This window comes from Dermacentor albipictus, chromosome 1 (assembly GCF_038994185.2).
Source record: "Dermacentor albipictus isolate Rhodes 1998 colony chromosome 1, USDA_Dalb.pri_finalv2, whole genome shotgun sequence".
Lineage (NCBI taxonomy): Eukaryota > Metazoa > Arthropoda > Arachnida > Ixodida > Ixodidae > Dermacentor > Dermacentor albipictus.
This window is the reverse complement of record NC_091821.1, coordinates 173,459,624-173,481,737: the sequence shown is the minus strand read 5'-3', so window position 1 is coordinate 173,481,737 and position 22,114 is coordinate 173,459,624. Positions and strand designations below refer to the sequence as shown.

Here is a 22,114-nt window from a genome sequence, read left to right as displayed (position 1 = left end):
CGGCGCTCCCAAATCGGTGTCGATGATGATGATGGTCCTCTTCGCCACCGCACGGCGCACTGTCTTCATATGTTCAGGCTTCGCACTCCCGCGTACCATATATTATGACAGATGGACTGCCAAACAAAACCTAATCTCAACTACAAAATATAAACCACCCGCATTCATGCCTTTTTCATCTCTTAACGTTGCACTGATCCCATTTCCATTTCACCGCGCTTATCGCGGTCCTTGGCTTCCTTCCAGGTTTCTTTGTTAGCCTCATAGTTTCGTCCCCATAGATTAGTACCGGCAGAATGCAGTAATTATATACATACCTTTCTTTTCAATGCCTTCCAAACGTTCCTAAATTTTGTTTTTCTACAGACTTCTTTCTCATGATCCTGGTTCGCTGTGAATACTTCGTATAAAAAGGTATCTGCACCCATTTACTGCTTCTGTATACGCCAACTACAAATCGTTCTCTATTGCTTCATTCACGAGGCTATTCAACATTCCTTTATGTTTATGCATATTAATCTTCAAGCTTACCCTATAATTCGATGGTCCAGGTCCTTGATCTTTTGCTGTAAGTAATTTTCCGTGCTGCTCAACGTGACAATGCCACGGCAGCTCAAAGACTGTGATGCAGTTCACAGGCTTTATTGCATAGGTGTCTGACGTCTATAGCGAGTTGTTCCTGCGTGCGTGGCGACTTCAGGGACTGCAAGGCCGCTCTTGAGTCGGTGAAGATGGCCCAAGACTCAGCTGTGTGATCTATGATGTAATTAAAAGCTGCCCACAGTGCAACTAGTTGAGTGGCTGGAGCTGAAGTGCGGTGACTGAGAGTGGCGGAGATGGTAACACAGACGGAATCCACATGCCAATGGGAGATGATGTAGGCATGTCACAGACCGGCGCCAACCATGTTATATATATATTTCTTTAGAGTGTGTTTTTCGCGCCTCCCGTTCCGAGTCTACGGGAAGAGGCCGCGAGAGAGGGCGGAGAGGACTGCCCAGGGTCGAGGGGCATCTGGAGACGGTCGGCTTTGTGAGCGGCGCAAGCGGCTGTTCTTCGGCGGCGGCTTCGTTGTCCCCTTCGACGGAGTCGGGGCTTGGCCGCGGTGTAAGATTACAAGAGTGGAGCAGGCAGAGCGCACGGTGAAGAAAGTTGTGCGCCCTGTTTCCACTGTTCGGTTGCTTCCGCTGGTCGGGATCGCGGAGACGGCCGGGCCATAAATCGACTGTGCGCATGCTGTCTTCGGTGGCGCCGAGAGAAAAAAACGCCTGTAAATAACCGCTGGGCACAGCACTTCTTTTCACCAGCGCCTTCCCGCCGCCAGCTCGTTAGCAGTTCGGTGGGAAGGGGGACAGTCGGTTGGAAGCAGGCAGTGAAGAAGGTTGTGTGAGTCTTTGCGGCGTGCGGGGCCGAATTCCTGACGGCGAGGCGCGCGTTTCATCGCACCGGGCCCGCCGCCTTCGAGCCATCGCCGCAACGACTGCCACACGAGCCGTCCCCGTTCTTCGCTGCGCTACGATATGGTCTGTCCGCCGGCTTGTCCTCTTCTTCTTTTCTGTTAACTCTCAATGACTCCTGTGCCTCTAAACTCCTTTGTTTACTGTTGTTGTAACTCTGCCTGATTGTGTGTTCTGGCCGTGTTCCCAATTGTGTGTACTTCTCGCCAATTCTGTTCATTCCTACTTTGAGTTCTTTGTTACCTTATTGTCCGTGATCAGTTTTGTGTATGATTAAATGCTTGTTATCCCCCTTAAACGAGTTGCTTCGTGATTGCCGACGCGCCGATACACGGGCGTCTTGCTCGGGCTGACCAACCCTGAATAAATAAATGTTGTACAAAGACCTCTCGCTTGTAGGCCGGGGCGAAGCGTAAAGTGGACCCCCTGTGCTCCGTCGGCTTGCGCCTGGCAGCCGGGATCGGCGAGCGAGGTGTAAAGGTTTTTTGTGACAAGGCGTAACAGAGCCATCAGTGTAAGTATGACGGTGAGACCTCTAGCTAGTGTTGACAAGCTTTAGAGCAAAATACGTCAGCGCTGGACCGGTTGTATTTCTCTTGCTCTTGAACCGAGGTGGTTGAACGACGCAAGATACAATTATAATTAAGATCTGCGGTGTTCGATCGTCAGTTGACACCGTGTTTTTTTTTTTAAGAGCTTGGCTAACGTTAGCTGGGATACACGATAAAAGTTGGCTATGTCAACGTAACCTTTATTAAAGGTCCGCAGTTTCAAACGTTGCACAAGTCGGGTTCGTCAGAGCTGGCTTCTCCACCGTACGAGGCTTTGTAAGGAGAAGATCACTCCTGTGGCTGTATTCGTTTCAGACGTGGTAGCCAGTATACTGCAAAATTTATTTGTGAGTGTTGCAGAAGAGGTTACCAAGAAAACATTCAGCGTGACCTCAGGCATCGAACTTGTACCCTGTAATTCCTAAGACTGGTGGTCGATCGGCTGCATCAGCAGGACAGCCGTGCGCACTTCCTGATCCTAAAGACCCCCGACGACGCAGTATGCGGTGCTCGTCCCTATAGTGTATTGAACGCTGATGGATACCATAGCTGTCACAGCTTTCACTAGGAGGATGTGAAAAGTTGGGTGTATTGAAGACAATGCAGGTAGAGCGAACACTTTATCTTGTAAAGTAGTGCGACTGCAAGTTGGAAAGTAGTCGGGAACGAACTTCGCGCATATCGAAAGCAGTCTTAATGCTGACAAATATGGGCTGATTGACGTCGAAGAAAAGTATGAGGTTGTACAAGACGTTTGGGCGTGTGAATATTCGAAATATTGAATGCTTACTAGTCGAATACTTCCCTTTCGTATCGAAATTTTCTATTCCGAGAATATTATATTCGATTGTGGCCAAATAAACTTTTGATAGCAAGCTATGCTTGCTATGACAAGACAACATGAATCAAAATTAGGTCTATGCGATTTCTGAACCAAACTAGGTGACCGCACAAACTGATGTTGGCGAACGCTGCAGGAACAATGAAAATATAATACGAAGAGACGTGCAAGTAACATGTCGTTGGCGATAGTCACTGATTGCCGAAACATCTCGTGCTCGTTTCGGAGGCTCTCCCCCTGAGGCTTCCTCTGGCGGTGCTACCTAACTCGGTCCGTCGAAATTTTGTCGTTGATTCGGAGCTTTTTCGTGATGGATCCATGGTGCGTCGTCGTAAAACACTGCTACACCAGACGCCTGATTGCGACTTAGAAATCAGAAATAGAGCTTAAAACTGTTAGGTTTCTTCACGTGATCAGGGCCGATCACCAAGGTGTATGGAAGCGTTCTGGCGCTTTCGTGCCTTTGTGAAAGTGAATGGGCGTTTCAATCGTCTCAAGAATGCGAGCCCCCGAGACCAAAGAAGAAGGAGGTTACCAACTGAAGTTTATTTATGAAAAACGACGTCATGAATAAACTTCAGTTGTTAACCCAGCCACCTTTCTGTCGTTTTGTCTATGTCTGCCTATCGATCTTTTTTTCCCCTTTTTCCAAGTTTGCTGGCATCCTCCTAGCATAACCATGTACTAACTAGCCCAACAAGCCACTCTAATAAAGATACCCTGTTTACTGACTGTCACTTGTCCATGCTCACCGTACGACACTGCATAAAAGCCGCAAATGTTTTTTTTTTCTTCCTTGCGGCTGTGTAAAGTTCAGATAGAAGCTAAACCGAAGCTCCCATTCTGATGTTCAAAAAAAGAAAAAAAAAACAGCACATGTTCTACATTTCCCAGCACCTCGTATGCGAAGATAGTGCACTGCAGTCTCATGGCGGTCAAAGCTTTCTTGAGTCGATTTGGGAGCGTCTTCTTTCTCACTCTTGATGAAATAAGTCTCACGAAAATGGCGAAAGTGTAAAAAACTGCATAACAGCGAGAGATCTAGAGCACCGGTAAGCCAACCACCTGAGCAAGGTCAGTCGTCTGCTTCATCGCTCATTTTTGGACGACGTGCGTTTGGAAGCTCTGACCCGCTCGATTCCTCGGCAAGCTCAACGCCGGAAGTCATGAACTCTGACAGCGAGTACATCGTAGACACGGGCCGCTGTATGAAGAAGATGCGCCGCATGTCGAGTGAGATGGCTCCATCGAACCAGAGTGAGCAGGAATCCTTCATGGTTTCTCATATGCCATTCTCGACGTCACACAGCACGAACTCCCTCAGCAGGCAGTTTCTAACCGTATATATTGAAAGTGTGGCCTCTTTGCAAAAATCACCAAAATCAGGATCAACGCACGAAAGAACATCCTGAGGATAGATGCGAAAAAATCAGCAATATTGTAGAAGTTAAAGACCATTCCGAAGTTAAGCGCTAACCCCCTCCGCTTTTTTACTACTTACGGGAAGGAGACAACGACTGGTGTGATTTCCGACGTGGACATTGAAATCAAGTATGCAGACCTCAAGAGTCTTTTGAGGTCATCGGTGCGCATTTTTGACATTTGCCGCTAGAGGAACTCCCGGTGCATCAAGTTTATATTTGCTTCTTCGACAATACCAGCGTCTGTCAAAATGGGCTACGTGATGCACCGTGTAAGACCATTGGTTCCGAGGCCTCTTCAGTGCCGAAAATGTCAAAAGATGGGCCACGTGAGCGCTGTTTGTAGAAGTGAAGTCACCTGCCCACGCTGCTGCGGACAGCATAAGACCGGCGACTGTGATGCGTCTTCATTTAAATGTCCCAACCGTACTGGCTCTCACGAAGCGACGTCGAATTCAGGAATGCCCACAGATGCAACAAGCTCGTATTCTCCGAAAAAATAGCAAGAGATCAATCTTCCCGCAGAGAGGCTGCTCAACCTGTTCGCCAAAGTGAACAACGGTCGCGAAAGAAGCGCCACAAAGCCATTGCAGAAGAAATGCATTGCGGGGCGAAGGCGCCACGACCACCTCTGGCTGTGTGTGCATCGAGGACAATAACCACACCTACAGTGAATTCAAGGCCGGTGAGAGCACGCGGTGAACATTCGTCTCCACCCGCTGATACAGACACCGAATGGCCTTTGCTATCCTCTATACCGACAGCCATGACAGAGGGCCCTAGTGGTAGTGGTCCTCTGTGCTATGAAGCCAAGAATAATAGGGCCAACGAAACCGGTGAACGCAACGGTCAAGCAAGGAGATGGACATAACGAGAAGGAAAGCGTTCAGAAAACGCTGAAGCACCTGACAGAGTCAATGCGCGTGATTCCCTACGGTCTCCAGAATCCGGCCGCTAAAAGTGCCCTCCAAGTGTTCGCTGTACTAGAGCCGCTTATCGCAGCTCTTTGCATGTTGTCATGCTTTTGCTTGGCGCCTGTGCTACTTACACAGGAGAATCACACACACCAGTTTCGTCTTAGCGCCTTTATCTGAAGGTTCATTTGAACTAGTGACAACAGACAAGATATGGAACCCGGCAGTGGCTTCATGGATGACATTTCTGAATGTTTATTAACGGAATGTCGAACTTGCTTTCACCGTTGTGCATCCCTTTCACCGTTGTGCATCCCTCACACATTTACGTACTCGATCCCCCTCTCCCTGTGCAGAGTAGCAGGCTAGAAAGCACTAGCTTAGGGCGACCACTCTGCCTTCTTTCAAATAATCTCTCTCTCTCTCTCTTGATGAAGCCTCAGTTGATTTTGAGGCTTCAGTGGGCCGTAGGCGTGCAGAACGACCGCGCAAGATAAAACATTTACGGTTCGTCTTACCTAAGAGGAAGCTTTAGCTAAGCGCCAAATCCTATTTCCCTATTCAAATACACGTAAAGCGCAGAAATGCTTTGCGAGACAACTACTGCACCGATATGAATGAAATCAGTTGCATACGAGAGAGAAAGTTGAATTTCAGCATATCTGGGAAGTATAATTTAGGACGGTATGTATTTTGCAAAGATTGCTAGAAATCAGTAAGCTAAAAAAAAGAAGAATAGAAGCGCTACGTTTGCAGATTCCTAACTCTGAACTGAACACGGATATCGCAGTTATGTAAACTGCAAGTGTAATATAATTTCAAGCAGACAATCGTGAATTATGAGTTTGCACCTCACGCGCGATTCTTGCAACGTTCACGAGCGTTTTGCAAGTCTTACTCCCAAATTTTATGCCCTTTAGGTGTATTGTTAGGTGCAGTTTACAGAATTTTAACATCATTCTTTATTGCTGAGTTACAGAGTTGTAAACATTAACGTACGGTGCTTTTTTTTTTAATTTTGCAATTATCCAGAATATTTGTTGAAAAAATATCTGCCATAAATTTAAAATATACTTCTAATTGTTGCTGAATTTCAACATTTCCTTTTAAATGCAGCAAACTGCATTAAAAACATAGGAGTGGTTGCCGAGAAAGACGATTTGTCCGTTCCATCGTATTTGTTGGTAGGAGTTTCCTCCGGTTGTATGATTCTGACAGCGTAAAAGCGACGTGTGTATAAATAACTGCATTATTCCTCCCCATAACAATCTCTCTCTCTCTATGCCGTTTCTTCAACGTCTCATCGAGTGTCCGCACCAGCGAAAGACCCCATATACGACACGCTACCCAATAGTAACGCCGGTCGAGGTTCGAGAAACAGGCGTCGCAATTGGCCTCGAGCTCCACCACTGGAAAAGCTGGCGCCATCGTCGGCGTGACGTGCTATGAGGGATCACGTGGACGGAGCGGCCGCGTCGGCTGCTTCGGGAGCGCCGAAGCGAGCTGGAAATGAGAGTTTAAGTTCCCTCGTACGCTGCAGTCCTCATTTAGGGGCGAGATTTTCCCGCTTCGAGTGTCTCTTTTACAACGCTTGAAAGCACTAGAATAGGTAGTGGCTGCCTTTGAAGGCGCGCAACATGGTAGGCTACGGCTCAGTGCCGCATTGCGGGACGTACGCAACGGAGCCCGGTGTCAGCCTTATTCACACGTAGCCGCAGGACAAGAAGCTGCGTGAAGCTTGGCTCGCGAAACATAAAACCGGCAAACAGTCATCGGCTACAACTCGGGTATGCAGCAAGCACAGACGCGAGGAAGATTTCTGCTACGGCGCCGGGTCTGCAATCTTCGGAAAACGTGCACTGAGACGCTCGCCCGAGTCCGCGGCCCGATAATGTCATGATGGTTTGGTCTATGAACTTGTCGATGCTGTAGATACTGGCAAGTTCACTGGAGTGGAAAGGGAGCGGTAAGAATTAAGCACATTAAAAAAAAAAGCATGGCATAATATATGGTCATGTTTGTGTTATGAAATAATGCACTAATGCAATGTGAAAATTGCACGCTGAGAACACCGATAAACATATAGTGCGACACAACTCGAGAAATAATATTGAAACGTCCAAGAATTAAAAAAATATATATATTGAATCGTCGCGGCGGCACATCACAGTACCCGTAGGCGTCGAAGTCTCTACAATGAAATTATTTTTGAACAGCTCTGATAGCGCCCACGCAACAATGGTTGCTTGTATAATGTCAAATGCTCATATTCTGCGGCCTAAAGCTCATGGCATGGTGCGAAAACACGCAAGCGGCGAAAGCGAAACAGTGCGCGGACATGCATGCAGACGCACAGTCGGTCGCTGCGAATCTGTGCCATCGCTGCATTGAGGCTTCATTCTATTACGCTCCATTAAGTTATACAAACACTATAAGAACGTATTTTACATAGTTTGCTCTCAGCGTTTACCTAGCTTTCATGCAAGAAGCCGGTTCGGGAGACTCCATCGCGGCGACCGCGCACAGTGGTGTTAATTCACTGTACGTATTCGGTAAAGAGATAGCGTCTGTAAACGATTCTATGCTTTCAGTTTGTCCAAGATTGTTATTTAGGGAAACCCCCGAATGTGATTGTGGATTTGTAGAAGAAGATATATATCACCTCCTTCTAGATTGCCCACATCACGACACACCAAGATGCCGACTTAAATCAGCGCTAAGTAAATTAGACCGCAGACCTTTCAGTTTAAGGAAACTTTTGGGCCCTTGGCCAACAACGGCCTTGCAGAAGAGCGCTTTAAAAGCACTAAAGACTTTTCTTAAAGACGGCGGCCTCGTTGGACGTTATTAGTGCTTTAATTGTTCTGTTCATTTCAATGTCACTCTATATATGCATCTGTTTGGGAATTATGTTGACTGTTCTGTTGTGACTGTATGTTCTAATATATTTACACGATGTATATACCACCCGCTGACTAGACAATGTGGTATTAGGCGACAGTATCGTTTGTACTTTTGAGACTTTCGACTACATAAGTGTGGAGACATTTGCCATGTATATTGTATGTACCCGCTCACCCGCTGACTAGAAAATGTGTTATTAGGCGACAGTATAGTTTGTACTTTTGAGACTTTCGACTACATAAGTGTGGAGACATTTGCCATGTATATTGTATGTACCATGTGTTCCTTGCGTCATAGCCTTCCTGTGGAAACGTTGCGTTATAAGTCCTGGTACTTGTGTGAAAAGATTATTTGATATGTAACCGTGAACCCTGAATGATGTATGACGGAACCACCCAAGAGATAAGGAGTAGCCGGCGCCTTAAATTCCGCGCCAACATCTCCTTATATCATATCAATAAAAAAAAAACATTCTCTCGTTTCGAAAGTACCTACAGAAATGTCCGGGAGAGCTCCCGCGTGGGGTTTTCAATGAGCGCTGACAGCAAAACCTATGAGGAGCGCGCCACGTGATCCCTCATACTACGCCAGCCAGGCGCTTCCGATAAATGGCGACTCCGTAACTCCTCGCCGCCAATAGTACATAGATTTAGGTGCACGTTAAAGAACCCCAGGTGGTCTAAATTTCCGGAGTCCTCCACTACGGCGTGCAAAGTGGTTTTGGCACGTAAAACCCCATAATTTTGTTTTGTTTTCTTCTACATTTCTCAGTCGCTAAACGTTATTTTTGGCGATTGGAGTAGCCGGCCCTTCGGTGGTTAAGTTATTCAGCGTTTCATCATTAATTAAACAACATTATTTAGCAAGCATGATAAGGGTGATCATTTTAAAATTTTATGGAATTTTTAAGAAATCGCCTGTGGCAGACCGCATAATTCTTGTCCTTGAGCTGAATTATTCGAACAGGCGTACATTACTAACACGATATCAAAACACATATTCCGCTAATTAACAAAAATGCACTAACAAATTTCTTAAATAATTACTTTACGGTACACATTGCAATTTACGAACTGTACAGCACCTGAGATTAATTTTCAGGATGACGCCTGTTTCGAGATATTATTTCCGGAAATGCGGAACGAAATACGTGGGCATTCCAGTTACTTTTGTGCTTCAGTGCATAAAAGAGCATTTTGTTAAAAAAGAAAGTGGAACAACAGCGCATTCTTACGGCAAGTTTGGCGGCGCATGTCTTTGAACTGGCGTCATTCGGCAAATTCAAGCGGAGATAGATGCCTGGCAAACTCACCGGCTACAATTCGAAAAATTGCAATATGTTCTGTATGGTAATAAATTCAAAACATAATTAATAGATTTTGTTAATTCCTTGTATGTGGGTTTTGATTTCTCGAGCAAATAATGTCCGCCCCTCTGAATAATCCAGCTCAAGGACTGGAACTATGTTATCTGCAACTATCATGTTATTATACAATTATGTTGTATGCGTGTACTATATGAAGGTATGCGAAAGTAAGTAGTACTAAGATCGATCGCTACAATAGCTGTTAGCAGGGTCCTGAGGCCGCGTGGGGTGTGTGACTGACTATAGGGTCTAGAAGAACTTGTTGTTGGGCGAGTTGGTACATATTAACGAACATTGTTTAACTTCGCGAACAAACGGACCACAGAGACACTATGGGACAAGGACATGGAAATGGAGTGCGGAACAAAGCGCTCCATTTCCCACGTAGATTGCAGTGTTGGAGTAGTTTATCAGATAACTCTATCCATGCGGCAAAGTTTACATAGGCCAAACAGGAAGGTGCGTGAATGTGCGCTTGCGTGAGCATGAATTGTCAATTAGAAATAAAACGAATGGGCACCTGCCTGTCCACTGCTTGGTGTGCACGTGCAAGCCGATCATGAAGGAAGATAAAGCAAGTAAAGTCAGAGAGCTAGCCGAGGCGTACCATATTAGAAAGAAGGGACAAGAATGTGTCAGTGACACCTCAGTTTACTTACACAACAGTGAGATGAGGTTTATTGACGAGCGTAGGTAGGTCGCGTTTGCTTATACAAGGTTTTCCTTTTCTTTTATTTTTTTTTCGCGCACGCGCCGTGGTGTATGTCGGGGGTGTACTTATATGTGGTCGTTGTGGAATAAACATTATACTTGCAAGCTGAGCCCGTCCTTGTCCCATGTTGTCTCTGTGGTCCGTTTGTTCGCGCAATTAAACAATGTTCGTCGACTATAGGGTCCCTGTATATGCTCCCCGCGGTGTGGGTCCACCGTGTTCCGCACCGAAGCATCCAAGTTATGCAGCAAAACCACTTCTCTTGATTCCAGGACAAATGCTTGGCCCAGCGGCCACAGTGAGCGCTCGTTAATTCCATGTCATTGTCGGTAGCCCTACTTTCGTATTACAAATTAAAATAAAAGAAATACCCGAGCAAACAACAACTCCCGTTAACAAAAACTCCTACAGAAACCATCAACCATGACGGTCAACTTAAGCGAATAGCCGGACTCTTCAATAAGGCTATTCGCTTTATTAAATTAATGGTGCGCTTGACGAAGTACGAGAGCGAATCAGAAAGTATGTGACCCTATTTTTTATTATCCAATATAAGGTATAGCCAGAAATATGCGTATTATTCTACGTGTCTTACACTATTTTCCCAGATAGTCCCCACACCGGTTCAGACATTTGTGCCATCGCAGCAATGAATTTGAGATGCCCCTGTCGTAGAATTCGTCCGGCTGACTGTCGAACCACCGTCGGACTGCTGTCTTGGCTTCATCGTTGCACGTGAATCGCTGTCCTGCCACGAATTTCCTCAGCGGACCGAAAACGTGGAAATCGCTACACGTGTAAATCTGCGACAGTTTTTTTTTTAAATTCCATAATACTTAAAAATGATCACCCTGTATGTATAGTATATATGTACTGAATTCACACACATGGCGCACATTCATGCAGAATGGAGTTTGTTCTATCTTGCCTCGCCTACTAGGCAATTTCTTTTATCTCTTTTTCCATTTCTTTTGAGATGTCGAACCCACATCTTTCAGGGATTCAAACCACCAAAGGAAAACATCTAACGCATCCAGTTAGGCAACGGGCTCTCGAATAAAAGTAGGCCTGTGGGAATATTCGAAATTTCAAACACGTACCGAAATGTCTTTCTTATTGGATTCATATATGACACGAGAATTTACTACTCAAAATTTTGTAATATTCGTTTCCTGGAGAAGTATACTAAATCAACAGTTATTGCAGAAAAAAGAGTGAAAAAATGCCGCTTTTTGTTAGCCTCCTAATACTTCCCTTATTAAGCCAATTCCGGCGTAAATAAGGCATCTATATACATATGTATGCGGTATGGTGCTCCGTTGTATATGACATTGCTACTACGAGTCTCCTCCAAAGTGTGACGGGAATAAGAAATAGGCCGAATATGTTTACGGAACACGCGCAGAGTACAGAGTGTGCGAAATGCCGCAGCCAAGATGGTGGATGAGCAAAAACAGCGCTGGGGCCTTGCCAATCGTCCTCTCGCTGCGTGCTTTCTTCTTCAATGTGCGGGAGTGACCCGTCACCAATATTTCCGTTGCAAAAAGGTCCCCTAGAACACCCCGACTTCGAATGAGCTGTCTTGCACGCTGTCATTAGACACGAACTGCCCTCCCCGAGAGTTACGGAGCGTTTCGAGGCGATTACGACTGCCGGAAGTGAGAGAAATGAGCGAAAGGAAAGTGGCAGGGAGGTTAACCAGAAGAAAAACCCAGCATATGCTACGTACCGTACACTGAATGAAGGAGGGGGGGGGGGGGTATACGTAGAAAGATAAGAAGGAGATACACAGAGAGAGAGAGAAAACAGAGCACTTGCACATAACAACTGCTGTTCACAGCGCAAAAGGAGTAAACACAAAGCTTAGGCGCGGAGCGCGTGAGCACGCAGCAAGCTGTGGTTCCACCAAGCTATGGTGGAGCGCGTTGAACACTGTAAGTATAGTGTAAGCGAGCTTTTGGCCACCAACAAGCGCCATGAAATACCTGGTAAAGGCTCTATAGGGCGCTCCCCCACCAAAGCCACGGTGCTAGTTCAAGAAACGGCGACGAGTGTTCGCCGAGCGCGTATACAAAGAAGCACCATTATGCTGCAGCTTCGCCGTTTGTTTCTGCGTATACTCCAAAGACGAAGCGCACCTGGTCGTTGGAACCTCTGCAAATCTCCCATAACTGTCCGATTTCCCGTTAGTCGTGGCGGTAGCCTTAGCGTTGTGTGGCGAGAGCACTGGGTAGACATTGCAGAGGAGACTCAGAGGCGCGTCTGCCTCTACGCCAAAAAAGCTGCGCTTACGCGGCAAAAGTGTACACAGCCGAAAGAACGTTGCCAGCTCAGTCCGCCAGGTCGCAAAAAAAAAAATCAAGCCCTGCGGCTTACGAGGCGTCTTTCCGCGCCGTTCGACAATGCGCTCCACCGGTGACTGACATCGCTCGAGTTCACAAAGGAAAAGCAAGCAGGCGCGGCAGCTGGTGGTGGGGGTTGCCGAACGAAAGACTGACGCGGCGCGTGATATAGCACGCCGAGAAACTGTCAGCTAGTCAAAGGCGGCGCGTGATGGTCGACCGCTTGCGTCCCGGACAGCTGGCCGACGCTCTCTCCACTGACCCCTGGTCTTCTTAGGCCACCTAGCCTATTTGCGGCAACAGGAAAGAATAACAACGCAGAGCCGCGTTCCACGGCAAACAAAGCATGAGGATGAGGAGGGAAGATGCGGGCAGGCAGACAACACGTCCAAGTTTATTAGGCACATCGGCGATACATGAGAAGTCGACGAAAGCTTGTACAGTGATTGCACCCAGCAGTATGCGGGTGCTAGTATACGTCGGTTACTGTTAGCTACATAGAAAAAGAAAAGAAGTATACATATATGGCCAGCGCGCTTTTTTTTTCTGCCGCGACGATGGTGGCGATGGGAAGGAGAAATGTAAAAGCGGATGGGGCAAAACTTACAACACAGTGACTGTTAAAACTAGGGCACATTAAAAAGTTTATTGCGCAGAAAATTGGGACTGCGTTCGTCGGTTGTAATCACAGCTGAAAGAAACTACCGCCGAAGTACTGAACCCGTTTCTGCAGATTGCTTCAATGGACAGGCGCATTCAGATTGTCCAAGTTCGGTTCTCCAAAGAGTGTCGTTCTGCTTGTTTTCAACGCAGAGTGCGGTCGCCATGAACTACATTTATTACTGTCTCTTAAGATTTAGGTTAGGACGTCGAAGACGTTAAATGGTTTCTGCCCGTTGTCATGCACGACCAAAAAACGACTTTGGATCGTGGGTAACAATTCTCGTTCCGAAAAAAATCTGTCTTATTTCACTTTGTTTTGATATTGCCTTCATTTTCGGAATGGCCATACCAGTGTCGAGCATGGGGTCTCGCTCCCTCTCTCTCTCTCTCTCTTGCTAAATTTTACGTCCACTGCATAAATAACTTTCTAGCTGCTATAGATGGTTTCCTGTGCGCTGTTGCGCATTTTATTCAAGACATGGCCAAATCCTCACAATTACATTTTTTTCCTTATCTATACGATGCAGAAAGACCCGTCATAAATTCACTCTGAGGCTGACAGAGAACTATGCGCTGAAATTTGCCCAAATGGCAGTATTCATGCCGTTCTAATTTCTAAGAATAAATTCAAACGCCGCATCTTATATAGCGACATAATTTTTTTTATCAAAGTAGCGAAAACTGAACAGTTCGACAAACCATCACCCGAAAGCTTTCGCGGGACACTTGGGAAAAAAGGCAGACGCATTATAAACGCGGGAAATTGCACGGGGAATTCCAACGCGTTGTGAACACCACAAGAATGCCTAATGTGAATGCCTTAAATCATTTTATATAATTCTGTAAGAACAGCTCGAATCTGTGCCGGGTCATCCTAATAACACAGCGCGTCCTATAACATAACCAACAACAGGCCCTGCACAGAAAACACAAGCAGGATAAACATGTCCTATAAAAGTTACAACCAGAACATTGAACGTCCCCTCCAATTAGGCAGTGTTTCACGTGTGGACGGATTTTGACCAACGGCAAGTACTGGAGCGCCATGATTTGTCTACAGAAAGTAGCAGACAACAAGCGCAGAAAGTTTTAAGCGGTCGAGATGAATGGAGAAGGCAGTTCAGTTGCCAAACGAGTGCTCCGTAAAGCTCTTTTTTCAGAATCTCACTTGGCAGAAGGCACGAAATGTGGTTCATTTTGTGTCCGTGAGCAGCGCAAGAGAACAGTTTTGGGCGCGTGCCGCGCCGGCTTTCAAAACAAAATCATTTGATGAAAACAATAACAACAACAACAATAATTAACAAATGCAGATCTCATTCGCACTTTGCGCAGCATCAGGAGCTACGTTCACACCCGAGTTGCCACATGAATCGCTGTCGCCGGATGCCAGAGATACGAGAATGTCCGGAATCGCGTTCGTTATCTCCTGGTGGGTAATTGCCATTGTCTCCGATGTGCGCATTTTGAAGGCTATGTGTCAGGCGGGCACGCAACAGGTCAGAAATGAGCGCTTTGTTCTTCATTTACGTGCGAAGTGCAGTGAGCGTAACTGAAAAACAGTGTGATCAGAATTTGAAGGACAACATGGGCGAAAACTCTACCGCAAGAGTTTGTGGACAGCTTTCTTTTCCTTTTTTTCTGATCATAAACTGCACAAACGCAGGATTTCTTTTTTCGCCTTCGTGGCTGCCACTTGCCCTTACTGGCACTTAAAGTAAACAGCAATAAAGAGATCGTAAGCGCATTGAGGAATTTTTTAATAGTGCATGTAAATAAAACCGATACTATATAAGTAAACAAAAGGACTGCCACAGAAAATAGGAGAGGTTCTATCAGCGGAGATCGTACCGATAGATTTCTGCGTGACAAGTAAATTTTAATCTTTCTTGCGTTCGCTACGCTTCCGCATATGCTATGGGAGTGCCCAGCACAGTACACACAAACTAACACCACGACTCTCTCGTCGAGGTTGCATGAGGCTCTGCGGAGCTCCGCCCTCGACGACCAAACCTGGGCGACCCAGCACGCCCGCGAGGCGGCGGCGAGGCAAGCCCTCGACGTCCCTTCGTGGGAGGCTTAGGCCCGGCCATCATAAAGTGCTGGTTCTACAATAAAAGTTTATTCCTCCTCCTCCTCCTTGCGTTCGCTGAATGTGGGCGTCTATTCCCTTATTGCATGTTGCCCTGTTACAGACGTTACATTACTTGGGTTTTCCTTCCGACAGCGTGCACCAGCTGTACATCCCTTTGTGCTCTTACAAATATGCGTATAATAACGTAATTGACACTTGTGTGTGAAACTGTAAAAAAGTCTACCTGATGGGGCAGTTAGTACAGAGCGTACAACTTTGGCACTTTTTAAGCACCAAGGAGAGAAGACTGCTCCGCCGTCTCGGCCTGTGGCAAAACCGAACATAGCCGGGTTGCAGACTTTTAAAAAATGCGTTCGTAATGACTTCTCGGTTCTCGTCTGCACCAATATCCATTACTTAAAGCTGGCAGTGAACACCGAAACACAGCATGGTCTGTGTGTGTGCGTGTGCGAGCGACTCAGAGAGCCGAAGCAAGCCAAGGGAGCTTTTCCGTTCATCATCGAACACGATAAGAAGAAGCGACACCGAGTGCTGCACGGACGCTATACGCTCTACGCGGTGCAGCCGAAACACGTGCAACGCAAACTGGCCTCTAAGCACAAACGATACATGAAACATACGCGGTGAGGAGAATGACTCCGCCACGCTCGGGTACACATAGCAACAGTGATGCCGAGATGAGTATGAGTGAACAGAGAGCGGCTAGTGCGTTCAACGTCAAAGCCAAGAGAAGCTCGTGGCAGTCGGGCCACGCCCAGACCCGCCGTGCATGGTCAGCCCTGTCGGAAGATCCGGAAGGACAGGACGGCGCCGATCAGGTACAGGGCCCCGTTCATGATGCCGAAAACCTGCGAGGCAGAGGAGACACGACGTCAGAGTCGCCCAGAGCAACAAGGCGCATGAACAAAGTGATGGTGCCGGCTACACGCAATCAAAAGAGCTTCTCGAAGGGCAGGACGGCAAGGAAACGCGGTTCCAAGGGACATTTAATGAACGATGCGCATAAAGAAAGATTCGTAGGATTTTCTTTCCATCCCTTGTTATTCCCATATCAGGAGGTGAGCTGGCAGATCCGAGGAGAACCCTTAGACGCGCCAAGAGAATTCGCGCAGTGCAAATACATAACCGTTAAAGCTCACGGTCCTTCCGCAAATGTGAGCAGAGATCAAGCCGTACATGTCGAACAGTTCACAAGCCATACGTCGCCACGTTGTAACTTGCTGCAATACATATGCGAGTTTCACTGGGCGTAGGCATAGGGAGGCATCGGCCATGATGCCTCCTTCTGCAACTCCCCCCCCCCCCCCTCTTATTTCTATTAGCCCATTCGTGAAATAGAGAAGAAAAAAAAACCAGCCACAGTTTCGTTTGAAAGCCTCAGGCCCGGAGAAAAAATGCGTGTGGGCGTTAGCAATGATCATTCACAGCTCTGCATACGAAGTTTGCTGTAGTAACGACTCCCGGGCGTTCACTGCGAGTCGTCATCGCGCGCGCACTGTGAGGCGACAGGGCGACGGCGCACTTACGGCTGCCGCTATGCGGGCGTCGTACTGCTCGCCGCGGAAGCTGGTGTGATAGTCGAGCGTCTTGGTCAACAGCGTGATGCCTGCCGCCAGGTACAGCGCGCACGCCACCAGGTGGAACAGGATCTCCTGCGAAGGCACACAGAATCAATCAATCAATCAATCAATCAATCAATCAATCAATCAATCAATCAATCAATCAATCAATCAATCAATCAATCAATCAATTAATCAATCAATCAATCAATCAATCAATTGGGCTTTTTTACTACAGAAGTATAGTTGTAATAGAGAGAAAACTTTCTGCGCGCTCATAGCGCATGTGCTTGTTTATCATGTTGGAACTTCTGTTATAACGTCACTCAATCAGCCAACCAATTACAGCGACAATTGCATTAACACGCCTTTTATGCGTGTACTATGAAGGTGTGCGAACGTAATTAGTGCTAAGCTCTATCGCTATAATTGCTTTGGCTCGCTAGTCGGCTTTCCTGCGAGGAGAACTGCTTTCAGAAGAACTGACCACGTTTTGGCAAATCGGGGCGCGAGCTGCGCGCGAAAGCAAACGCGCACCTCTCTTCTCTCCTGCGGGGAGCACATACAGGGACATTTCATGCGATGCGTGCGACGGGATTCGCGCGTGTTTTGTGCGCGTTCGTGCGTGGACGGACTGGCTCATGGTCCTGCGCTCTCCACGGGCGTCAGCATGATGGCGAACGGAGCCACCCGACAGAAAAGCCTGTCTGGCTGGGTGGACGATCTTTAAGAGAAAGGATCCCCGACACGTCTGCTAACTGCAAAGCAGGAACACCATGGCAGTCATCCCTGAGGATGTTTGGTTCGAAATAATGGAACTTCCTCGAGACTGTCTACGTTCTGAGCGCGATAAGTGCGAAGGGGAGCGTCTCAAAGGGGAAACCGAGAAGATCGCGGAAAGGCACTAAGTAGGGGTGGGCGAATATTCCAAATTGCGAATACGTATCGAGTATTACACACTAACTAGTCATATTCATATTCGAAAAGGAACTGTTCGGTATTTTTCGAATAGTCGAAACTAACCAAATATTTTGCAACAGACTGTGGAAGTCTGGTTACTGTTCTCCGTCGGCTAAACAGAGTATCGGGAATTATCAGAAGCGTAAGAACGACAAATGTTTTCGAAGCTAGCCAGAAACAATATGGTAGTGCAAGCTTCGTTTTCCATTTTGCGGTGGAAGTCCACATGACAAACCATTATTTTTGCTTTTAGTCTGCCATTTAGTATTTTTGGCAGTCCAGTCATGCAGGAGTTATGTTTTACGCTACAACCAGTGATGTTTCCTTCGGAACGGTCCCTTCTACACGTGTCTGCGGCACACGAGTCCTTCAGCAGCTTTCCCCCCCCCCCCCCCCTCACAACTTTCTTCTTTTCGTTTTTCAGCAAACATTTATTTGGCGTTCTTAGAAACCAAGTCACACAGGAACCATTCAGCCTATGAAAGCCTATTTGCGATAAAACTCTAACGTTGCTGAAAGGCTATTCATGCAGTCTCTTAATGACGATTTGTGATCTCGGATTTAAAAAGTGATCTTGTCTTCGTTGTACTAACAGTAGAGGCGCCGTACCTAATTATACCGAAATAAATATTCCTGATCTAAACATAAGTGTCTGCGTTTGGCTATTCGGTATTCGATTCGACATTCGTATTCCATTCGTACTCGAAAAAAGTGTCGATGTTCGTCCACCCCTAGCACGAAAGAACGTTTCCTTGGTTTTCCCCATCTTCACTTCAGCAGTAAATGTTATCTTCTGAGTCACTGCGCCAGGTGTTTCTCGGTTCATTCGCGGTATAAAAATTTTAGCACCGCCAACACGGTGGACCGGACAGCAGCGCGCCGATGCGGCGACACTCACAAAGGAGGTGCGCGACAGGAGTGACGACGAGGTGAATGACCAGCAGGAGGAGACCAGCAGCAGGAAGGTGCAGAGCAGGCAGCCGAACGCCGTCAGGAGGAAGTAGAGCTCGTGGCCCGGCATGCCGTACAAGTCCACACGGCTGTGTTTCGTGTAGTGCAGCATCAGGCCCAGGCAGATGGTCCCGAACACCTGCAGCGGCACACGTTTGACATTATTGCTCCTTGTTGGTTATTGATCCTGATTATTGAGCGCCACGAACCGAACCCCAGGAGCAGATTCAGAAGCGCCTTTTCCCCTTGCGATGCGAGAGCTCACGACTTAAGCGCCGATACACACTAAGAGAGAGAGAGAGAGGAAAAGGGAAGGCAGGGAGGTTAACCAGAGCGGAAGATCCTGTTTGTTACCCTACGCTGGGTAGAGAGGGGAGGGGGAGGTAAAGTGATAAGAAAGAAAGAAAGAAAGAAAGAAAGAAAGAAAGAAAGAAAGAAAGAAAGAAAGAAAGAAAGAAAGAAAGAAAGAAAGAAAGAAAGAAAGAAAGAAAGGAGCACTGACATATAATCACAGTCGGTCACTGTCACCGCATACCGTCACCACACAGCACAGTAGCACTTGAAGCACTATAAACATCTGTTCAGGCTACAGCCGCTTGTCCAATTCTATTGCCTTTAAAAACTGCAACAGTGCCCTCGTCGCCCTCTGGCCGATCCAATAACGGCGCCGTCTGAGCCACATCTGAGCTAATTAAGAACGGCGAAAGAGCATGAAAAATTAAATGTATACATTTAATTTTTCATGCTCTTTCGCCGTTCTTAATTAGCTCAGATGTGGCTCAGACGGCGCCGTTATTGGATCGGCCACTCTGCGAGCCGCCCGATAAGAAAAGAAGATGTGAAAATAAATGGAACTTTACAAAATACCGGTCCCGACTTCTAAATCAATCCCTTGCCACAGTGCAGCCAGAACGCGATAGTCTGCCTGAGGTTCACGGAATCCGCCTATTTCGAGTTATCAAGCGTTGCCCATGGGTCCGCTGTTCTACGGAGGACGAGTTCATTGCGTGAGATAACCACTTGCCCGATGCTCAATACATACAAGCAGCAGACGATAACGTCTTTTTTTTTTTCAGGCCGCGAAAGGATTGCACACCTTCTGAGCAATGCCAAGTAAATGTCTTTTAACAACATTATCTGGATATTTTATGCCTATTTCAGGACAAAGGCCTGTCCCAGGGGTCGTCCACTTCAGCAAACACTATCTTAAGGTCCGCTAAATTTTGTCTAAAATAAAATTACTCTACACTTATTGCTGCCGACGATGTCAGGGTCATGTCTTCCAGTACAATATAAGCTCTAGCAATAATAAAAATGTATAAAGCACCAACTGAAACCTTAGTAAAAGATATAACGTAAAAAATAAGGGCCTAGGGCACTCTCTTAGGCAATTCGCCGCTGTAAAATTCCCACATTGCCTACTTTGATTAGCGGAGAGGGTGACTGTGCCCTCTTTGATTGGCTCATAAAAAAAAAAGAAACTCTACAAGCACGGCGAAATTGGAAGCAGTCTAATAAGAGAATCCCAAGCTCAATTTGGCTGCAGCTGCGGTTAGAAAGTGCCGAATGTCGGCAATACATTTGAAAGGAAAATTGGCAGTCACAACAAACACTACGTGACGGATGGTGCGGGTCGTCCCGGCACTTATGAAAGAAGAAATTTGGAGAAAAAAGTGGAATATAGGCCATTATACCACCGGCACTATCAATTAGGGCATGCCGGGAAACAAGCTCGCACAAATGAAATTTGTGCTTATAGCAGAAGTTCGATGACTTCCCTATTGATTTTAAGGAATAACAATGGCACTTGGGAAATGGGCGTCGTCCGAATTGGCTGAAACGGTGTCTCCTCAAGTGGTGCTTCACCATATATATGCAGCCGCTGACGCAGCACGGTTGCCGCCAGCTCGCGAGAGCGTCAGCGCCGGTAACGTTCTTAAAAGGAGTTGGTGGATACCTATAGTCAGAAAGACAACTATTTGTTCAGTTTTTTTTTTTTTACCCACAATGTATGTTAGAAACTTAAAGCCTAACAAAATCGGTATTTGTTACTGTATGTTCTTTCTGTCTCTTCCGCTGCAGCTGCGTTTTCTGCGTCTTGCTTTTCGCCTTGGGATATTTCTCCTTTTTTTTTTCTATAGGCCATACAACTGCTAGAAACAACGATTGTGCGCGGGGCTCACATGTGAGCAGCGTTTGGTAGTTTTTAGTAACGCTTAGTAAGCGTGAGTGGACGACCCGACTCTCGCCTGCGCGCAGCGAGTGCACATATATGAGCCACGAAAGTGCCCGATTAACGATAAACCATGCAGCAAATATCTAAAGGCAATGCACTCAGTTATTGTTACTATAACTGCAGCTGCGGAGGTATTGATGTTTGATGGAAGCCAGGGGACTTTGTTTCTTTTTTTATTTGCGCGTACGCATTTGTTTTATGATCCCTGGCCGCAAACGCGAGCGGACAGAAACTATCACGCTCGCAAAAGAGCAAACAAATTATAATGGCGCGCCAACTGATCTCCTTCCTGATAGGTTTCCGAAGCGTGAAAGTGTTTATTTTATACAAGTACCTAAAGACATAGTAATAAGCTTCAAAATACCGCGTTGTTTACGTCGAAGCCTGCCTAGCCTCGTATATAACGCACTGCGGCTCCCCGCTTGATTCGCGCCTAAAGGGAGGCTCTTTGTTCCTTGATATATTCATGAAATCTTGACTGCTGCATGCCTTATGTATTAGCGAGCATTGTGCTGCTGCTCCAGAAAGTGAAAAGCTTGCTAGTAACGCACTATATGTTTAGACTTGGCGACTAATACAGGAAGTTTCTTAGTCAATTAATTTCAAAACTTTCCATCATTTGACCTGGATATTAAGCAAACTGACGTGTCCTCACAAAAGTTTTGCATGTACATTTTTTACGCCTATGCTGCGGTGGCCATCCCGGTTGTATTGACACGGGCCGCATTCACAAATCTTTTAGTTCGTAAGTACTCTTTGCAATTGGTCGTCCGCCATCGCGATTGGCGGAGGACCAATACCAGCATCCGAATTGACCATAATTTTCTCTTACGGAAAATTCTAGCGTAAGGTGCCATGATTTGTACAACCGTGCGTGCCTGCGCACAGTGGGTGCTCTCTCTCACGCCTTGCTTTCTTGCCTCCCTGCCTTCTTGTTCGTCATTATAATGACGCAACCAGCTATAGGGGATCGATGGAATATTCGCGCTGTCGGCAAGAGTGAATGGCGCAACAAGCCAATATAAACGGGGGGACTCTGAAGAAATTTTACGCCGGTACGAACTACGTGTAAGCACAATGCAGGCGTGACGCGAGGCTGACACCTTCAGTAAGCACTCGACATGGCACCCGCATAAGTGTCTAAG

General features: G+C 46.7%; 2 protein-coding genes across 3 annotated transcripts in view; both read right to left on the bottom strand.

Annotated features, from left to right (window-relative positions):
- The window catches only part of LOC139060114 (uncharacterized), a 29,145-nt gene extending 25,020 nt beyond the window's left edge, over positions 1 to 4,125 (bottom strand). Inside the window, exons 1-2 of the mRNA XM_070538971.1 lie at positions 3,980 to 4,125; positions 998 to 1,095 (exon numbers count right to left, since the gene is read on the bottom strand). Of these exons, the coding sequence (XP_070395072.1) occupies positions 998 to 1,095; positions 3,980 to 4,125 (244 nt within the window). The remainder of the gene's footprint in view (positions 1 to 997; positions 1,096 to 3,979) is intronic.
- An 8,749-nt stretch (positions 4,126 to 12,874) lies between these two features.
- The window catches only part of LOC139052442 (protein singles bar-like), a 53,329-nt gene continuing 44,089 nt past the window's right edge, over positions 12,875 to 22,114 (bottom strand). For both annotated transcript variants that reach the window (XM_070529545.1, XM_070529549.1), the window contains exons 2-4: positions 18,681 to 18,872; positions 16,790 to 16,915; positions 12,875 to 16,111 (exon numbers count right to left, since the gene is read on the bottom strand). In XM_070529545.1, coding sequence (XP_070385646.1) covers positions 16,037 to 16,111; positions 16,790 to 16,915; positions 18,681 to 18,872 — 393 coding nt within the window. In that variant the 3' untranslated portion in view covers positions 12,875 to 16,036. The remainder of the gene's footprint in view (positions 16,112 to 16,789; positions 16,916 to 18,680; positions 18,873 to 22,114) is intronic.